This window comes from Hemiscyllium ocellatum, chromosome 16 (assembly GCF_020745735.1).
Source record: "Hemiscyllium ocellatum isolate sHemOce1 chromosome 16, sHemOce1.pat.X.cur, whole genome shotgun sequence".
NCBI lineage: Eukaryota > Metazoa > Chordata > Chondrichthyes > Orectolobiformes > Hemiscylliidae > Hemiscyllium > Hemiscyllium ocellatum.
Genome location: NC_083416.1, coordinates 57,231,943 through 57,252,664, shown reverse-complemented (window position 1 = coordinate 57,252,664; position 20,722 = coordinate 57,231,943). Strand labels below are relative to the sequence as shown.

At 41.3% G+C, this 20,722-nt stretch overlaps 1 protein-coding gene across 7 annotated transcripts in view; it reads left to right on the top strand.

The window, feature by feature from the left end:
* The first annotated feature begins 18,769 nt into the window (after positions 1–18,769).
* The window catches only part of LOC132823222 (long-chain-fatty-acid--CoA ligase 6-like), a 100,465-nt gene continuing 98,512 nt past the window's right edge, over positions 18,770–20,722 (top strand). For 3 of the 7 annotated variants that reach the window (XM_060836845.1, XM_060836847.1, XM_060836846.1), the window contains exons 1-2: positions 18,776–18,873; positions 19,216–19,229. In XM_060836845.1, coding sequence (XP_060692828.1) covers positions 18,785–18,873; positions 19,216–19,229 — 103 coding nt within the window. In that variant the 5' untranslated portion in view covers positions 18,776–18,784. Of the gene's footprint in view, positions 18,980–19,215; positions 19,230–20,722 lie in introns of all 7 variants that reach the window. The other 4 variants (XM_060836842.1, XM_060836843.1, XM_060836844.1 and 1 more) reach the window with 4 other exon arrangements.

The window sequence follows — 20,722 nt, the reverse complement described above, 5'->3', positions numbered from 1 at the left end:
CCAAACCAGAGAAAAGCTGAGCTGGGAGAACTGGCCACTCTCCTTTCATTGTGCAAGTGTTTTTTCTAAAATCTGAAAGCCTTCTGCCTGAGGCAGTATCTGTTAACAATTATCAAAATGTCCCTAAAACCCTTCAACCCCAGACTTTTCAGAATCTGTGTTTTTTACAACCTCTCTGAAAAAAAATGCTAAGGACAACATAACTTTGTTAAAGGAGCAGTATTGTCACACATCAGATAAATAATATATAATTTGAAAAGAATGCTCTCAAGTATAAACATTCCAAACTGAAGTTAATTATAACTTTAGTGGTATAAACATTAACTCCAACTAAATTGAACATAGACCAGAATGGAAAACTTTGTACATGAAGCCAGTTTCCTCAGGATTTCAGGAAAAGTAATGGTGTGCATCACCAAACATCATTTTCAAAAGTAGAATTATTTTGTGTTCTGTAAAGAAACAACTTTTGTAGTAAGCTTCCATTTAAATGGATTCGTTAGAAAGAGGCAAATTAAATAAGAATATTAATTTTAAGTGACACGTGCCACCCAATTGCAAAACTCACCAATAAAGCAATGATCTTGTCACAAGTTGTGGGGGGGACGAATGCTGAATATAACACAGATACATGAGAACAACTTGAGTAGAAATGGGCTAAAATAAAAGCCACAATATGCTAATTACTATATGCCAAAGACCTGTTAAGAAACATAGAAACTAAGAGCAGGAGTATGCCATTCAGCCCAGATTGCCATGATCTTGATTCTTTATTTCCCCATACCCATTGACACTTTTCACCTTCCAGAAAGGTGACATTGCCTGCATAGCTTTCTGTGATAGCAAATTCCACAAGTTCATCAGCCTCTGAGTGAAGAAATTTCTTCAACTCGCTCTGCAATATGAACCACAAACCCTTAGACCGTGACCTGTCTTTCTCAACTTCCCCAGCCAGGGGAAACATCATCCCTGCATTCAATAAGTCCAGCCCTGCCCAAATTATATACTCTTAAAGGAGATCCTCTATTTCTTTGAAACTTAGTGAATACAGGCAAAGGACGACTCAATCTGTCGCCCATTCAGCAAACCTTCTGTTCCAAGAATTGGTCTGGTGAACTGCACTGTGCTCCATCTGTGGCAAGTATTTATTTTCTTGGGTAAGGAGGTAAAGCTGCACACAGCACTCTAGGTGTGGTCTCAACATTGTCCGAGGTAAAAACAATGACTGCAGATACTGGAAACCGGAGTCAAGATTAGAGTGGTGCTGGAAAAGCACAGCAGTTCAGGCAACATCCGAGGAGCAGTAAAATCGACGTTTTGGGCAAAAGCCCTTCATCAGGAATACAGGCAGAGTGCCTGAAGGGTGGAGAGATAAATGAGAGGAGGGTGGGGGTGGGGAGAAAGTAGCATAGAGTACAATAGGTGAGTAGGGGAGGGGATGAAGGTGATAGGTCGGGGGGGAGGGTGGAGTGGATAGATGGAAAAGAAGATAGGCAGGTAGGACAAGTCATGGGGACAGTGCTGAGTTGGAAGTTTCGAACTGGGGTGAGGTGGGGGAAGGGGAAATGAGGAAACTGTTGAAGTCCACATTGATGCCCTGGGGTTGAAGTGTTCCGAGGTGGAAGATGAGGTGTTCTTCCTCCAGGCGTCTGGTAGTGAGGGAGCGGTGGTGAAGGAGGCTCAGGACCTCCATGTCCTCGGCAGAGTGGGAGGGGGAGATGAAATGTTGGGCCACAGAGCGGTGTGGTTGATTGGGGCGGGTGTCTCGGAGATGTTCCCTAAAGCGCTCTGCTAGGAGGCGTCCAGTCTCCCCAATGTAGAGGAGACCGCATCAGGAGCAACGGATACAATAAATGATATTAGTGGTTGTGCAGGTAAAACTTTGATGGATGTGGAAGGCTCCTTTAGGGCCTTGGATAGAGGTGAGGGAGGAGGTGTGGGCACAGGTTTTGCAGTTCCTGCGGTGGCAGGAGAAAGTGCCAGGATGGGAGGGTGGGTTGTGGGGGGGAGGGGGGGGGGGTGTGGACCTGACCAGATAGTCACGGAGGGAACGGTCTTTGCGGAAGGCGGAAAGTGGGTGGGGAGGGAAATATATCCCTGGTGTTGTGGTCTGTCTGGGAGGTGGCGGAAATGTCGGTGGATGATACGGCGGAGGCTGAGGAATTGGGAATATGGGATGGCAATTTTGCAGGAGATAGGGTGGGAAGAGGTGTAATCTAGGTAGCTGTGGGAGTTGGCGGGTTTGTAAAAAATGTCGGTATCAATTATGGCGTCATTAATGGAGAAGGAGAGGTCCAGGCAGGGGAGGGAGGTTTCAGAGATGGTCCAGGTAAATTTAAGGTCAGGGTGGAATGTGTTGGTGAAGTTGATGAATTGCTCAATCTCCTCGCGGGAGCACGAGTTGGCTCCAATGCAGTCATCAATGTAGCGGAGGAAGACGTGGGGAGTGGTGCCGGTGTAATTACGGAAGATGGACTGTTCTATGTAGCCAACAAAGTGACAGGCATAGCTGGGGCCTATACGGGTGCCCATGGCTACCCCTTTGGTCTGGAGGAAGTGGGAGGATTCGAAGGAGAAGTTGTTATGGGTGAGGACCAGTTCAACCAAATGAATGAGAGTGTCAGTGGAAGGGTACTGTTGGGGACGTCAGGAGAGGAAGAAATGGAGGACTTGAAGGCTGTGGTCATTGCGGATGGAGGTGTAGAGGGACTGGATATCCATGGTGAAGATGAGGCATTGGGGGCTGGGGAAATGGAAGTCTTGGAGGAGGTGGAGGGCGTGAGTGGTGTCTCGAACGTATGTGGGGAGTCCCTGGACTAGGGGGGATAGGACAGTGTCGAGATGGGTAGAAATGAGTTCAGTGGGTCAGGAGCATGCTGAGACAATGGGTCGGCCAGAGTGGTCAGACTTGTGGATCTTGGGAAGGAGGTAGAACCGGGCAGTGCAGGATTCCTGGACTATGAAGTTGGAAGCTGTGGGTGGGAGATCTCCTGAGGTGATGAGGTTCTGTATGGTCTGGGAAATGATGGTTTGGTGATGGGGATGGGGGTCATGGTTGAGGGGGCGGTAGGAAGAGGTGTCCTCGAGTTGGCGTTTGGCTTCAGCGGTGTAGAGGTCAGTGTGCCAGACTACCACTGCGCCCCCTTTACCTGTTGGCTTGATGGTGAGGTTGGGCTTGGAGCAGAGGGATTGGAGGGTTGTGTGTTGTGAGGGTGAGAGGTTGGAGTGGTGGAGGGGGTAGACAGGTTGAGGCGGTTAATATCCCGGAGCAGTTGGAAATGAAGAGGTCGAGGGTGAATAATAGGCCAGCACGGGGTGTACAGGTGGATGGAGTGTGTTGGAGGCAGGCGAAGGAGTCCTCAGAAGGTGGGCAGGAGTTCTGATTGTAAAAGTAAGCTCGGAGGCGGAGGAAGAAGTGTTCGACGTCACGGCGTGTATTAAATTCATTGATGCGTGGGCAGAGGGGGATGAAGGTGAGTCCTTTGCTGAGGACTGATCGTTCGTCGTCAGTGAGGGGGATGTCAGGGAATGGTGAAAACTTGGCAGGGCTGGGAGCTGGGACCCGGGACCCGGTGTGGGTGTGGAGGCAGAGCCTGTAACTGGAGTGGGTGTGGTGGTGGGGGGGAATAGGGGTCCGTGACCTATCACCTTCATCCCCTCCCCCACTCACCTATTGTACTCTATGCTACTTTCTCCCCACCCCCACCCTCTTCTCATTTATCTCTCCACCCTTCAGGCACTCTGCCTTTATTCCTGATGAAGGGCTTTTGCCCGAAACGTCGATTTTATTGCTCCTCGGATGCTGCTGTGCTTTTCTAGCACCACTCTAATCTCGATATTGTCCTGTGCAGCTGTGGCAAGACTTTTCTGTTCTTGTGTTCTAACCCTATTGCACTGAAGGCCAACATATCACTCACCTTCCTCAGTGCTTGCCTTGTGGCTGGTGCACAAGGACACTCTTTACAGCATCAACGTTTCCTAACCCATAACCACTTGGGTAACAGTCTACCATTCTGTTTCTCTTACCAAAACAGACAACTTCATATTTCTCTATTGTACACAGCGTCTCTCATGTATTTACCCACTTAATCAATTTGTCTAAATCACCTTAAAACCCCTTTACATCCTCCTCATCACTCTCACTTCCTCCTAGTTTTGTGTTGTTAGCAAACTTGCAAATATTATATTTTATGCTGTCATCCAAAGGTTGATATATATTGTAAATAGCTGGATTCCAGTGCTGATCCCTGCAGCACCACAAGAGCAACTGCCTTCCACCCTGAAAATGAATCATTTATTCCTGTATGCTGAACACTTCCCAGTGCATGCCTGTGTATTGCGATCAATCTCATGAACTTTAATCTTACATAATAACCTCTAGGTAGGAACATATCAAAAACTTTCTGAAAATCTAAACCCACCACATTTACTCATTGCTCATCTGTTCTAATAGTTAGATCCTCGAACAACAGGAGATTTGTCCAATACAATTTCCCTTACATTAATCCATGTTGACTTTGTGTAATCCCATTGCTAGTTTTCAAGTGTTCTGTTATCACATCCATTAAAATACACCAGCAATTTACCTTCTCCTGATTTTAGGCTAACCAGTCCGTAATACCTGTTTTCTCCCTCCTTTTTTTGGACAGTAAGGTAGGATTTGTCACTTTCGAATTTACTGTGACTGTTCCAGTATCTATAGCATCTTGGAAGATGACAACAAACACACCTATTATTTCCATGGTCAGTTCCTTTAGAACACTGGGATCTAAATTTCCAAGCCCTGGGGATTTGTCAGCCTTCATTTCCATTGATTCCTCCATCAATTTGTTTTTACTAATTCTAATTTTCTCTCATCTCTTCCTTAAAAAGGCCCTTGCTTCCCTAGCACGCTGGAAAATGTTTTATCTTCTGGTGTGAAAAAGGAACAAAGTAGTTGTTATGTACTTTCAACTCTAAACAGCAAGACATAAATCATCCAGTGAAACATTAAGGTTCCCCACCAGTTCCTAATATCTTAAAATACATAATGCTTTAATATAGGCACTCTGTCACACTCTTTCACACTCTTAACAGCGCTAGAGGGGCAGGGCTTGTCTTAGTCAGCTGCTCCAGTGAGCAGCCTACTTCTAATCAAATGCAAAGTTTACTCTCGGGCAAAAGGCTGACTATCTCTGAGTGGGAGGTTCCGCTGGCTCGTAACTGGATGAATTCAGTAGTGTGAGGTAGTGGACTGTGTGTTCTTGGGATTCACAAAGCAGCGTTTTGGCACCAAGCCAGTTTTTTTTCCCGAACAGAAGCACGCAGTTGATTCGAGTATTGTAACTTCGTTCGTTCCATTAGTATAAAAGAGATTTTCAGGGCCACAACAACGTGTCAAATGGAAAGTGCTCAAAGTTGCTGCTCCACCAAGGATGCTGAATGTTTGAGGTATGATTTTGAAAGCAGCTAATACTTGGCTAATAAAGATATTTGCATGTTATCTATAGATGCTGTTTTCTTGTTTCGTTTAGAATATTGTATTTTTTTAAAGCTACTAATTATGGAATCTGTGGAAAAAAGTTTAAATGTTTAAAAAGTCATTAGCACAGAAAAAGAAATTTAATGTATTTTCTTTCATTGTATGCTTTGCAATATGAAAACATATTCTTTGGAAAGGAGGAAAGACTGACTCATCTTATTTGGATGAAACCTTTTTCTTTAAGGGTTAATTCATCTATCCTATGCTTTACTCTGCAACACGACACATTCTGGCTGTGGGGAAGGTGGACAGCCTGTTCTCTGATCTTTGCCAGTGTTGCTCTGAAACCAACCAAGCGCAGCTTGTGGTGGCTGTCTTTCAAATTCTCCTTTTCTCTGTTTGATAAAGTACTCAATATTTTGTTGACAGTGACTGCTTCACAAGAAGTACTGGGTGCAGCAACTTAACGTGTGTAGAATTGTGGATTAAGCCATGTTTCACTATCCTGTGGCACAGCAGATTGATTCTGTAGCAGGCTGTATCTCTGCACTACTGACTAGTAAAATTGTTTTCATGTGTATATAGTATCCAACATTTAAAACAAGTTCACAGTTCAGGAATAAAATCTGATTGAAGTGTGTGTATAAACCAAAAGAATAAAGTTACTATTAATATTCAGAATACCAAACAGATGATGGATTTTGTAATGTCCATTCATAATGTTACTCTACAGGAGACAGCAGGAAGCAGTTTAGCGTCATTCATAAGAATGCTTTGGTGTGAAAGCAGCTTGTGTATACTGTTGCTGTCTTAACCAAATGTACAAAAAGAAATTCATGCTAAAATGATATTGCACAATGTATGAATCATGAAAGGTAGAGAAAGAGAAAAGTCATTTGTCCTTGATTGTATTTTTATATGAGTCAAATAGGTCACCTTCATCAGTTAAAGTGGCTGCTTCACATTACTACAAGTGAATTCTAATTGGATCCATTTCCCCCAGGGGTCTTATTGTATGTTGACAAGAGAATTTTGCTGCACAAAGTGACTCTCCTTCCCACTAGTCAGAGAAAAAAAAATGCATGCGTGTTTCCCATCCATCGTGATGCTCCAGTCTCTAGATTGTGTGTGTGTGTTTTTGTTGTGTCCATTTGAATGTAGTTTGAGTCCCTACTTACGTGTTTTGCTTTTAGTCATCTTCATGTCCTGCTTTTTTTTTGTTCATTTTCTCTCCCCCTGCACTGCTTCCCTTTCCCTGTCACTCTCCCTGTTTAAAGCTCATTGAAATGGTTTGATATTAAGGATACTGCAAACTGTTCTTGCCAGAGTTTTGGTCAGGAACACAATATGCTTGGTGCATTGTCTCAGAAACCATTAACTCCTTCATATAATGGTAATTTTTGAGAGATTTAGGATCTCATATGTGGATGACGTTATATCTGGATGCATATGTAAGAGCAGAGGTGTAATGCATTGGACCACAAAAACCTATGATTAGCATTGTCTTGTTGCTGTAATCTTATATGAAGTTAGCTATGTTTTTCTCTCTCATGTATTTCAGTGTGACACAGTGGCTTTCTGGAATAAATAAGATGATTCACCTATTATTAAACTGATTAGTAATATTTGTATATCACATGAGTGCTGTTACTTCATTATAAAATAAAATCCAGATATTTTATATTTGTTTAAAAAAAAGCCATTCATTTTTTTTTATTGACAATGCAAATGGAAAAAAAAGAACTTGCTTGCAAGCTAATGAATGGATATTGGGAAGTAGCATTGAAAAAAAAATGACCTGGAAATTTTCCCAACTACAACCTGTCCTAAAATACATTAAATTCTGTAACTGTTATGCTCATTTCAAGTTTTATGTCTGAAGTTTCCAACAATCCTCTTCCTGTTTCTTGCCTAATGTGCTGGCATGGTGAGTGGTGATAAGGAAACAAAGTTCCAGATATATTACGCGTAGATATCACTCCTGTCTCAGCACTTCCTTTGCAAAGGTGCTGCCAGGCTGCTTGCTTGTCCTCAATCAAGTCCTGAATCAGCAATATTCCCCTTTCCAGCACCAGTACCTCCCTCCTTCTGAACATTGGGAAACTGAGAAGGTCAAAGCCATTGCCTTGTGTCTGTGCAGCAAATTCCAACTGTACCCCTCTTCCTTGCCAATATTTCAAGCTAACATAAACCATTTGTAACTTAAATTTCTCATTTGATGCACAACCCCAAATAATGTCTCCTATAAAGTTCCCAGTCTCTGCTAGTCTTCTGCTGAAACATGCTTCCCGAAGTTAAGAATTTAATCATCAGTTGACCTTTTCTGATTGATAAATAATTTGGATATGAACATAGGAGGTATTGTTGCTAAGTTTGCAGATGACACCAAAATTAGAGATGTAGCGGACAACCAAGAGGCTTATCTCAGATTACAATGGGAACTTGATCAGATGGACCAATGGGCTGAGGAGTGGCAGATGGAGTTTAATTTAGATAAATCCAAAGTGCTTCATTTTGGGAAAGCAAATCTTAGCAGGACTTATACACTTAATTGTAAGGTCCTAGGGAATGTTGCTGAACAAAGAGACCTTGGAGTGCAGGTTCATAGCTCCTTGAAAGTAGAGTTGTATGTAGATTGGAAAATGATAAATGGTATGCTTTTCTTTATTGGTCAGTATCGTGTACAGGAGTTGGGAGGTCATTTTGCAGCTGTACAGGACATTGGTTAGGTCACTTTCGAACTATTGTGTGCAATTCTGGTCTCCTTCCTATCGGAAAGATGTTGTGAAACTTGAAAGGGTTCAGAAAAGATTTACGAGGATGTTGTCAGGTTTGGAGGATTTGAGCTATAGGGAGAAGCTGAACAGGCTGGGGCCGTTTTCCCTGGAGCGTCGGAGGCTGAGGGGGTGACCATTATAGAGGTTTATAAATCATGAGAGGCATGGATAGGATAAATAGACAAAGTCTTTCCCTTGGGTGCGGGAGTCCAGACTAGAAGGCATAGGTTTAGGGTGAGAGGGGAAAGATATAAAAGGGATCAAAGGGGCAACTTTTTCATGCAGAGGGTGGTGCATATATGGAATGAGCTGCCAGAGGAAGTGGTGGAGGCTGGTACAATTGCAACATTTGAAAGGCACCTGGATTGGTATGTGAATCAGGATTTAGAGCGATTATGGGCTGGATGCTGGCAAATGGGACTATATTAGATATGTGGTCGGCATGGACGAGTTGAACCAAAGGGTCTGTTTAAGTGCTGTACATCTCTATAACCCTCTTCAATAAAGTCTGATCTCATCCAACATTTGTGAAAATAGATGGAAAATAGTCCATATAATGAATAATTTAGGAAAGTGCAGAGTTCATAGAATCAATTCCTTTTAAATATAACAACATTTCAACTCATTTACCCAAAACCCTTTCACATTTGGTGTAGAATATCAAAAAATTTCCAAATAGAGGCCTTTTCTTTTAGCATGTCTTACAATTATGCTCTAAAATACAGAGAAGGCCTTTGAGGATTTAAATTTTTTTTTAATAAAGTAAACTAATAAATATGACTCTAGAACATAATTTGTTTCTTTATTGTACTTAAAAGTCTGGTTGTAATTTGAATACAGTATGTGAGTAAACATTGCTGCTGCACACTTGAGTACAAGATTGAGTAAATTGAAATAAAGGCTATTATCATGCAAATGCTTTGGCAAGACTGATTAATTGACAATTATTAAAGGTTCTGGGAATTTGAACATACTTTATGTTGCACATAATTGGTGTGCCCAAAATACCACATATTTAATTTGCACCCAATTCTTTCATTTCTCTTGATCAAATGGGTAATGAATTCCAGCTATTACCTTCTATATAATTTTCACATGATAATCATGTTGGGAGAAATGAGCATTGGGCATTGTAAAACCATTCTCATATTTGTTCTGTGGTGTCCAAATCTCATGTCAACCATTCCACAAAACAAATGCTGAAATAATCTTTTTGGCTGACAGATCATCTCCTTCCAAGCTTTTAATGAAGCACATTTCCTCAGCAAGGTATTGTTATTTCAAATCCAAAGAGAGTCAGTCCTGAATTTTGTGGATGGCTTTATATGGTATTTTAGAATTGTGAATATTCTTGGGCACATTGAAGGCAGAGTAAAATGTAATATTTTGATCGGCATTGATCATTTTGGGCCAAAGGGCCTGTCTCCGTGCTGTAGGACTCTATGACTATGACTGTAACATTTGAACATAAACTGAAATGGACTACCCATACAAATACTGTCACAAGGAAATAAGTTAAAAGGCTAAGAATTCTGAAGTGAGTAACTTGCTTCCTGTCTCCACATTTCCTATCTACAGCTTTAAAAGCACAAGTCAGGAGTGATGGAATATTCATCACTGGCCTGGATGTGTGCTATTCCAACAACACTCAACAACTTGACATTGTTCAGAACAAAGCAGTTCCCTTGATTGGCTCCCATCTGCCCATCCACTTTCATGTAGTCTGCAACACTGACCCAAAGTGGAAGCAGTGTGTACCAGCAACAAAATACACTACCATAGCCCACTAAGGCTCCTCCAACAGCTCCTTACAAAATGTGTTGCTGGAAAAGCGCAGCAGGCCAGGCAGCATCCACAGAGCAGGAGAATTGACCGAAGAAGGGCTTATGCCCGCTCCGTGGATGCTGCCTGACTTGCTGCGCTTTTCCAGCAACATATTTTTCAGCTCTGATCTCCAGCATCTGCATTCCTCACTTTCTCCTAGCTCCTTACAAAACCATGATCTCTAACACCTCAAAGGAAAAAGACAGATATACAAGAAGACTACCTGCAAGTTCCCCTCTAAGTTGCACATCAATACTTTTGCTCCTCTTACACTGCTGCTGGATCACATCCTAGTGTTCCTTTCCCAACATCACTATGAGGGTCCCAGGCTTGGATTTGTGCAGTCAGAAACTCTGCTCTGGGTAGAGGCTGGGGATTCTGAGGTGAATTCTTCACTTCCTGACACTCCAATATCTAACCAGCAAATAATTCAGGACTGTGATTTAACTTCTCCAGTTGTCTGGAAGCTTGTAGCTCCAACAACACTCACTAAGCCCAGCACCATCCAGCCAAAGTGGGCTGCTTAATTGGCACTCCATCCACTACCTTCAAATTCATGCTGTTCACTGTCAGTGCATAGTGGTAGCAGTGTCCACCATCTCACTGCAGTACACCAGCAAGGCTCTTTTGACAGCATGTAACAATCCCACAATATTTACTACCCAGAATTTACTTCCTCTTGTCTATCATTCCAGCTGAGCAGGGTGGATGTTGGCTGGGGCTGCAAGGGTGGGGGAATCTAACACCCTAACCCTTTCTGTTAAAAATCATTAAACAGCTCTTAACATATTCATGACCCTTGTTTCCACATGTCTAATGACTCTGTTTTGATCCCAGCTGATGATGATATCAGATGAGTCACATCCCAGAGTGAAACCTGGTTTGATGGGTCCTACATTTTATTTACACAGTTTTGTTACCATCGTGGTCAGTCACTAATCGTGTTCACACAAGGTTGCCCATGTTCTTCAACAAAAGACTACAAGTTTATTGCACAGAAGGGGGAAAAAGACAAAGCTATATATATATATGACGAAAGATCGTAAGCAGAAAAGATAATTAATCCAACCCCCTAACTCAATTCATTCTAGCTCTGATTTGTTGAGACTTCCTTTCAGTCCTGACATCCTGGACTTCATTTCACTGCACAGCCTGGAAATTTCTACTAGCTGAAAGCTGTATGTCGAGATTTCTGCGAATGCACCAGCTTTCTGTTCTTTTGAACTCAGTCTACTACTCACCCCGACCATCTCTTTTCTGTGTAGATTGTACAAGTTAGCATTTTAAACATTCCAGTATGTCTCCAGATATCTGATTGAGCTTTTAACTACATTCGCAAACTTTCTTGGAATCTGTGTCTTTAGTTCACTGCTCCGAATGACTGACTTTCTGACGTCTAAAGCCAGTTATCTACACACAACTGAAACCGAAATCTATTTTGTCCTCAAAAATCCAAATTTTCAAACAATGATCTGTCATAAACAATTACCACATCAGACAAGTTAGGTAATTGTGTCTCTTTCCATATGTAGTTTCTCTCCTGGATCAAAGTTTTAGGCTGAGAGACAATACTCTACATGAAGCATAGCTGATCAGAAATGTTTCCCACTCTTGCCATTTTCCATAAGTATAATGAAAGGATCACAAATATAAGTCTGACCAAGCAATTGACACCAATCAGCTCTGTCCTTTCCCTCCACCTAATTTTGATTAAAAATAGCATTTTGGTTTGGTGGCAGTTCATCAACATTTGGACTCGGGCAGTAAGCAGTTCATACCCAGGTTTTCCAAAGGGCAGTAATTCTTTAAGTATCTATGAATCAGGAATTCTGGACAGTATGCTTCAGTTTAAGGTTATAAGATCAGTGGGTAAAGTTCTTTTTCCTCCTCAGTTGAAGCTATGGTTAGAAGCTTTGGAAATTAATTTGTACCCAAAGGCTGTCCGTGCATGATGAGACGCTGTAATGAAGAGGTTTTAATTTGGATAAGTTTATTTCAAGGAGAAACTAAATAAAGACAAAATGTCAAAATTTCATAAGCCACTGATATTGTTGTGGGAAATGGGAGTGTAACATTTATTTACTTCAGACTCTTCAAGCAGTCATTTTTTAAATATAAAATTCTCTCCAAGAATAAATACAGTAAAATGAATATCTTCTTTTAGTAGGAATTGGCAATTTTATGGTGATCAAATCTCCAGTGCCTTGAGTTTGTGTATGGTTCTCTAATCCTAAACTCTCAAAAATTACATTGAACCAGCCAATTTTCATGATTCTCAGTTAATTCTGTCTGGCCCAAATTAAGTACCTATTGTTATGAAGGTTTATAATATTTTTAGTATTGTTTGAGAATATGTGTTCTAAAGCAGAGGAAAAGTTGATTTTAGTTTTCTGTTCTTTACAGGTTGTGTTTTGGTTTGACAGGTGACTCATTTTGAAGAGTGAGTTTAAAAATAGTATTTTCAAGAAGACCTGATTTAAGCAAAATGGCTGGCAAGCCAGGTGGAGAAACAATTGATAAGATGTTTGTTGACTTGGGTCTAATGACTCGGAGAGATATATAGGTAAGGAGAGAATCAGATTCCTGCAAGGAAAAAGGGACAAAAGCAGAAATGCAGATGTTAGCAGACTCCAAGCAATCATGGCAGGGAGAGCTCTTGAGAAGAAAGTTTCAGAAGCAGAGGCTATGGAGGTATCAGAGGAAGGCATCCTACAATGCAGTTAAAGCTGTGGGTTTAGGGAACCCATGGTTATTAATAATTGAGCTGAGTTAGCAGCTTGTTTTAAAGGGTCTTGAGGAGAGGCATTAACTAAAGATAACAGCACTGAATGAGTATTCTGAAATCTACTGAAAGGAAACTGCTGTTCTGCCAGCTGAGCAAGAGACTTATTTATCAAGATAATGAAGATTCAATCCTGAGGTTTGAGTACTTTTTCTTAAGTGTAATTTGGTGATTAAAAGGGATGAATCTTACTTTCCTGACAGTTGTACTGAGATATTTTTAATTTCCCTTGAATAGTGTATGATAATTGTTTTACTTCTGTATTTAAAAAAAACTGTTCAGTAACTCACCTCTAACATAGAATTAGTTTTTCTTTTTTGTCTATTTGCTTATCGAGCCAGGTTTTACTCTGTTCTGATTTGTCCAGGATTGCTACTAGTTGGGATCATAACCAAGAGGAAGATCTTTTGCAGGATCAAAAATCTTTGAATTGAGGGGTGATCTTTTAAAAATGAGTACTTCTTTAAATTGGATATAAACAGGAATTAATATAGAGCATGTTGTATATATGAAATAAATTAGGGTATTAATGAAATGAAAATGAATGGAAAGTTGGTCATCACTATTCAATCGTGAGATTCTGAAGGTGTCATTTAAAGGTTAAGTAGAAAATAGCAAAGCCTTTTTTCAGATCTGACTTGCTGATTTTTTTTCACGCTCTGGCTTGTGACACCCCAATGCCAGGGGAATACTCTGCCTATCTCTACTCAATATAAGTACAGCTGAGTTGTTAAATAGTTGTTAGGTTCTGACCTGTATTATTTTGACATGCCATCCCACAGATAATCTGTCAGGGTTACTGTAATGTATTCCAGAATGTAGATATTAATGGTATGGTAATGTGACTCATGTCTGTTGCATGTTATTGGGATTAAAGACTGTACTGGAGTACTGAGTCTTACAGAGATCAGTATTATGCATGATAGTGGAGTCAATTTAGAGTTTTGATGTCTGATTCCTTTTCCTTGTCTGATTCCAAGTTACAGACAACGCTGACCAGAATGTTTGTTTGTTTATGAATAAATTTGCCCTTGTGTCCTATGAGACCCAAAGTGGTCAAGGCAATACAAGCACAAACCAGTACCAAAACAGAACAGTCCCACTTTATTAGGAGTCAAGTACAATAGTCTTTAATATGAAAGTAATCTTTAGTGGCGCCTTAAGGTTGAGATAATTCCAGAGTCTTCTGCAGATTTACACAGTTCCTGTCTCTGTGACTGTATCTCTGGGTCTGCAGAGCTGTTTGCTTTTCTTTCTCTCTTTCTTTCTCTTTCTTTTCTCTTTCTCTCTTTCTTTCTCTCTTTCTTTCTCTCTCCCACCCAGTGTCTTCCTGGGTGGACTGTCCTATGTTTAGTGATAAGTTGTTGGGGGGGTGTCTGTGCAGACAACCTGTTGCTTTTTACATTATGCTAATGTCATTAGATTTTGACTGTGGTGTGTGGGTTTTATGATTTCAGAGTTTAATTTGGCCAATGTACCCTACATCCTTTGCTGTCAGCCAAATTAGCAATCTCTCTGTGTTTTAGCAGCTAGGAGTTTGCTACAGTTTGTTTGTACCCCCCAAGATACAAACACTTCTCACCCTTTTAGGTAAGGTAGCGAAGTAGATGCAGCACTCTAAGAATAGAGTTAAAATTACACACCAGGTTATAGTCCAACAGGTCTATTTGGAAGTACAAGCTTTCGGAGCGCTGCTCCTTCATCTAGCAGCTACTGTTGTGGAAAGATCACCTGATACTCTGTGATAATTACCAGGAGACTCAGAAAATCATTCATTAAACATTAATTTTCAAAGAAAAACTGTGACAATCAGAAGATGGCTTCCTGACTGCCCACTCCCTCTTGGTTCTTCTGCGGTTTATACTAATTTGAGAGAATTAGTATAACCAATCATACTACCTTGCTTTGTATTTCTAAACTAATCATCTTCTGCCACGCTGGTCCACTACTTTACACTTAACTTATCATATTACACGACCATAGTCTTTCGCATTAGCTCATCAATCAATGATTTAACTAGCCTATCATAGTGTGCTACTATTACCTGTTACTGGAACTCTGTAACATGATCCTATGCATACATTACACCACTAAGGTAATCTAATCTAATCTCATAACTGCCACATTAACTTCCATATCTTCTATACTGTCTGATGAAGGAGCAGCGCTCTGAAAGCAGTATTTCCAAATAAACCTGTGGGATCAGGGTGCTGTGTGATTTTTAACTTTGTCCACCCCAGTCCAACACCGGCACCTCAACATCATGGCTACCAACAATGGAAGCAGTGCAGTCTAAGGAACAATCTCTCAGTAGTGCAGGATAGAACCCTGAGTCCCGCACATGGCAGCTGAACTCATGAGGACCACACAACTAAGGACTTAGACAAGCCAAACTGGTTTCCATCCACCTTTACACATGAAATCATTTCCAATATCTCTTAATGTTTGTCATTTTGACAATATCCCATTTGTGATGAGTGAGGAGGCCTATGGAGATAATTTGGTTCTTTGACATCTCGATGAGTTTGATATAACTAGATAGATATTCATTTTATCAAAGAAAAGGGAAGGGTAAGATTTGCTAATTGTTATGTAAAACCTGCAATCTTTCCTGGATAAATACGTACAATAGTGGGTGGAAAATTGATTTGAGATTTCCAGTGTGTTATATTAGATTAGATTAGATTAGATTAGACTTACAGTGTGGAAACAGGCCCTTCGGCCCAACAAGTCCACACCGACCCGCCGAAGCGCAACCCACCCATACCCCTTACCTAACACTACGGGGAATTTAGCATGGCCAATTCACCTGACCCGCACATCTTTGGACTGTGGGAGGAAACCGGAGCACCCGGAGGAAACCCACGCAGACACGGGGAGAACGTGCAAACTCCACACAGTCAGTCGCCTGAGGCGGGAATTGAACCCAGGTCCCTGGCGAAATGTGCCTAGGCTCAAGAAAACAGCGAAGGAAAGGAGTGTTCTAAAATTAAAATGACATTCTGTGGTGAATGCAGATATCAGAATGTTTTAAGTGAATGGGCTGGATTTTACAGTCCCTTAGCAGTGAGGTGGAAGGGGGTGTGCAAAGGAGGTTTGGAGGATGGAAAATATTAGAAGAAGCATTCCTACTGCCTATTTGCCTGACCCAACTGCAAATATACCAGTGGCTGGGAAAGGCAGGGGCTGTCCATTTGCCTATGAGCTAGTTATGACATTCAGTGACTACTTATTGTGCGCTTAAGGCCCTCATCCTTCTGCCACTTTAAGCAGCCATCATGGAGTGTCCCATGCCAATCATCCAGTCTGGCATCCTTTTCTCTTATGGTGGGAGAGTGGGAGTTGCTGGTCCCTCCTCCTCCCAAAGTCTGTCTGGATTCCTCCAGTCCTGTCAAACCTTCCCTGGAGCATCAGGCAGTGATTCACACTGTAACTACTTGCCTTTCATTCCAGCTCCTTGTGGCTAAGTACTGGAGGCAATCTGACCATAGTCCCGGTGATAGTGCTGGGACTGGAGAGCTGCAGACCATTTGAATAGCCAGGATCTCTGAGGCGAGACACTCTGCCCAGGTGAGGGTGCGAGTTTCACCTTCAACTGATTTAACAAAATGTTAATATGTTGGACTGGAGTTGGATTCACCCATGGCCTTTTGGACTGGGACATTGGTACTGGAATGCCTTAAATACACTCCTTCCTTTATGGTTTCATTCCTCATGCATTTTGGTGACCATATCTGACATTTGCTGACATGACTATGAAATTGAATTTTGTGAAGTGCCTCAAGACCCATAAGGGATGATTTGACCTGATTGTCCTCCTATTTTTCTCGTACTTCATAGCTAATATTATAAACCTCTTCAAGCCAAGAGCAACAGTCCCACCAACCTGTGGCATTTTCTGTAACACCATGTCTTTGCTTGGTGCACCTTTCCAAAATGCCTTATTACCATTCACTGGAGACTTCACTGGGCCAGCCATATGTATAGCACAGCCAGTCAGGCAGCATCCGAGGAGCAGGAGAATCCCAACGCAGAGGAGATGACCTGGGGTGTCTAGTGAGAGAGACTCACTGAGATCCTTGTGGCAGGAGGAAGCAAACTACTTCAAGATAGGCATCCTCTGAAAAGGCTTCACAGTAAGGAGAAAGTGAGGACCACAGATACTGGAGATCAGATTCTCATGCTCCTCGGATGCTGCCTGACTGGCTGTGCTTTTCCAGCACCATGCTCTTCGACTCTGATTTCTAGTCCTCACCTTGTTCCAGCCATACAAATACTGTGACATAGAATCCACTCAGAGGTTTTGGAGGTCTGCAGCAAGTACCCCCAAAGCTGGTCCTCCATCTATGATGCACAAATAAGGACTTTGATGAAATGATCTCCACTTGCTTTGATAAATGCAGCTTGTTCAATATTTAAGAAGTTCAATGCCATCCAAGATTAAGTACCCCTACATGATTGGCACCAATTTAAACATTGACTCACTTTGCTACCAATACACAGTGGCATGCCATCTACAAGATGTACTGCAACAACTGCTAAGGCTTCTTTTGGGAGCATCTTCCAAACTTGCAACCTTAATCACATGGAAGCAGAAAGATGCAGAAACATAGAGACACCATGTCCACATGTTTGCCTCCAGTTCAGATCCCAATCTATTTGGAAAAACAACATTTTTATTTTCTTTGCTGAGTTGAACTGCTGGGACTCCCTTTCTAAGTACAGCACACTGACTGTTGAGATTCAAGCAGAAAGCTCATGGCCACCTTTTGAAGGGCATTTTAAGGTGGGCAACAGAAACTCTCCTTGCCACCGATTGTTTGTTTATTTGGAAAGGCTAAAAACATGCTTGCTGACAAAATCGGTGCATTCTTACTCCAGTCGTCCACCTTACTGACTTTTCCCTGGTTATACTTCCTCTTCCTTCCATCAGGCAGAAGATACAAAAGTTTGATAACACGTAGCAACAGATTTAAGAGCAGTGTCTTCCCCATTGTTATCAGACTTATGAATGGACCGCTCAAATATTAGAGTTGATCTTTCCCTGCACTTTCCCTATAGCTGTAGCACTATATTCTCAATATTGTTCTATTACCTTGATGTACTTGCGTAAGGTATGATTTGTCTGATTAGCACGCAATACGATACTTTTCACTATATCTCAGTACATGTGACATTAATAAATCAAATCCCTTAAATTGTTAAGCATTGTCACTCTGCGTGCCAACTCTAATTGTAGATTCCAGCTACAACACAACCTACTCCTGTTTTGTTTTGAAAGCTCTGTCAGAAAGTAATTCAGGCCAAATCATCCTTTTTTTATTGGTCCTGAGGTACTTCACAAAACTCAATTTCACAGTTACATCAGAAAACTGTTATCAAAATGCATGGGGAATGAAACCATAAGTTAAGACTAAATTTTGAGGATAATTTCTCAGTCATGTTATAAAATAATAAATCTGAAAATGTCAGTCATTTTCATTTTCGAAAATGATTTCCCCCAGAGTTTTCATCGGTGCTAGAGTAGACTAGAATCGCTGAGTGTATAACATTCACCGTGCTGCAGTTTTTTACCCCAACCAACCATCTCATGAAATGGGTGAAGCAGTAACTCATTGGGAATTTACTTAAAAAAAACATTGTACAGTGTTTAGTTAAATGTTTCTCAATTTTCTAATGCCAATGTTGTTGGCTGCTAAACGACAAGAGCTGTTATAGCACAGTAACATACTAATAGAACAAACATTTCTCTCAGTGCAATTTTGAAACCAAATATTATATTATGGTATTAAACAGTACTTGAAGGTCTTGCTGGATAATTTAGATGTTCTAATTCATACCTTGACATCCTCCTCCCTCAATCAAATTTCTGGAAAGTAACCTTCCTGATTATTGCTTTTGTTTTCTTTGACAGAATTATTTAGCTCTCTCATTGAGAAGATGCAAGCAAAGGAAATCTTGAGGAATCTGCAGCTACTGGAATTGGATGAAATCAGCCAGTTTTTTCACACAATTCCTCCACCAACACTGCTAGGCATTGCTTCATTTGCAGCTATTATAGCATACTGGCTAACCACCAGACCCAAAGCCTTAAAGCCACCCTGTGACCTTTCAATGCAGTCAGTGGAAATTGAGGTAAGTCCTCTCCAAGTCATATAGGGTCATAGGGATGTACAGCATGGGGGTGACCTTATCGAGGTTTACAAAATTGAGGGGCATGGATAAGATAAATAGACAAAGTCTTCTCCCTGGGGTTGGGGAGTCCAGAACTAGAGGGCATAGGTTTAGGGTGAAAGGGGAAAGATCTAAAAGAGACCTAAGGGGCAACTTTTTCATGCAGAGGGTGCTACGTGTATAGAATGAGCTGCCAGAGGATGTGGTGGAGGCTGGTACAATTACAACATTTAAGAGGCATTTGGATGGGTATTTGAATAGGAAGGGTTTGGAGGGAATTGGGCCAGGTGCTGGCAGGTGGGACTAGATTGGGTGGGGATATCTGATCAGCATGGATGGGTTGGACCGATGCAATCAAGAACCTGTTAATACAACAGTGTTTTCTAGCTTGCTTAGTTATACATTTATATCTGAACATGTAATCTAATACAATTTCTCATGATCACTACACTCAGTCTGGAAGTCCTCCAAAGATCGATTCCTGGCTCATTCCTCTCCCTCATCCATAAGCTGCCCGTAGAGCCTGGAAAGTTTAGGCTGTTAAATACATAGTCTGACTCCTGGGTAACTATTGAATAGATTTCATGCTTACCTCACATACTCCAACTGAACCTCACCCAGATCACTTGTACTGTCCAGACCCTGACTGAACCCTGTCACTGGATTCAAACTCCTCAGAGCTGACTCCACGTTATGATACAACATCCGCATGCACTTGCTGGTACTTTTCCACTCTACCAATTTTCTCAACCTCTTCATTGCTAATGCTTTTGTAATTTTCTAGTTACGTTAAAGTTGTCAGAATGAGTCAAGATACCTTGAGATATATATATAAGACCAAGCATTTTGAAAATTGTCTAATTCCTTTTTATCTTTGCAGCAACAGTGAATAGAGCGTTGGTGGCTTAGATTCTTACAAACAGAAAAAGAGAAGTTTAAGTTAGGGGTTTAAGAATAATACATAGGAGCAGAAGTAGGCCATTTGGCCAATCAAACCATCTGGTCCCAGACGGTCCCACAAAGGGAAACAAACTTTAGAATGTTCTAGACTTCAATAAGGTTGCCTCTCATTCTTCTGAAATCCAGTGAGTATAGGTCAAACCTACTCCACCTTTCCTCATAAGAAAACCCTTTCATGCTTGGTGTCCATGCTTTCCATGCTTTTCAATGTGCCTCGGTGCACGTGACAAGAAATTCATTTCAATTCAGTTCAATCAACCTAGTTACCTTTGCTATCAAAGAACATAACCTTACATATCATTTCATCTGCACAGCCTTTTGCCCACTCACTTAATCTGTCTGTGTCCTTTTGTAGTCCTGCCCTCATCCCTCATTAATCGATCCCTGTGGCACTCCATTAATTGCAGGTTAACATCGTGAAAATGTCCTCCTTATCCCAACACACACATCTCTCTTCTATTAGTTAGCCAATCCTCTAATTGTACTTATATACTAGCCCTAACACTATGGGCCCATATTAAGTACCCTCATGTGTAGTACCTTTTCTTGAATGCTATTTGGAAATCCAAATTATATTACAATTACTTGTTCCCCTCTATCTATCCTACTTTGTTGTCTCCTCAAAGAATTCTAATAAATTGTCAAGCATGATATTCCCCTTCATGAAGCATTAATTTGCTTGATCATATTATCCTTTTCTAAGTGCTCTGCTCCTACACTGTTATAATAGACTCTGACATTTTT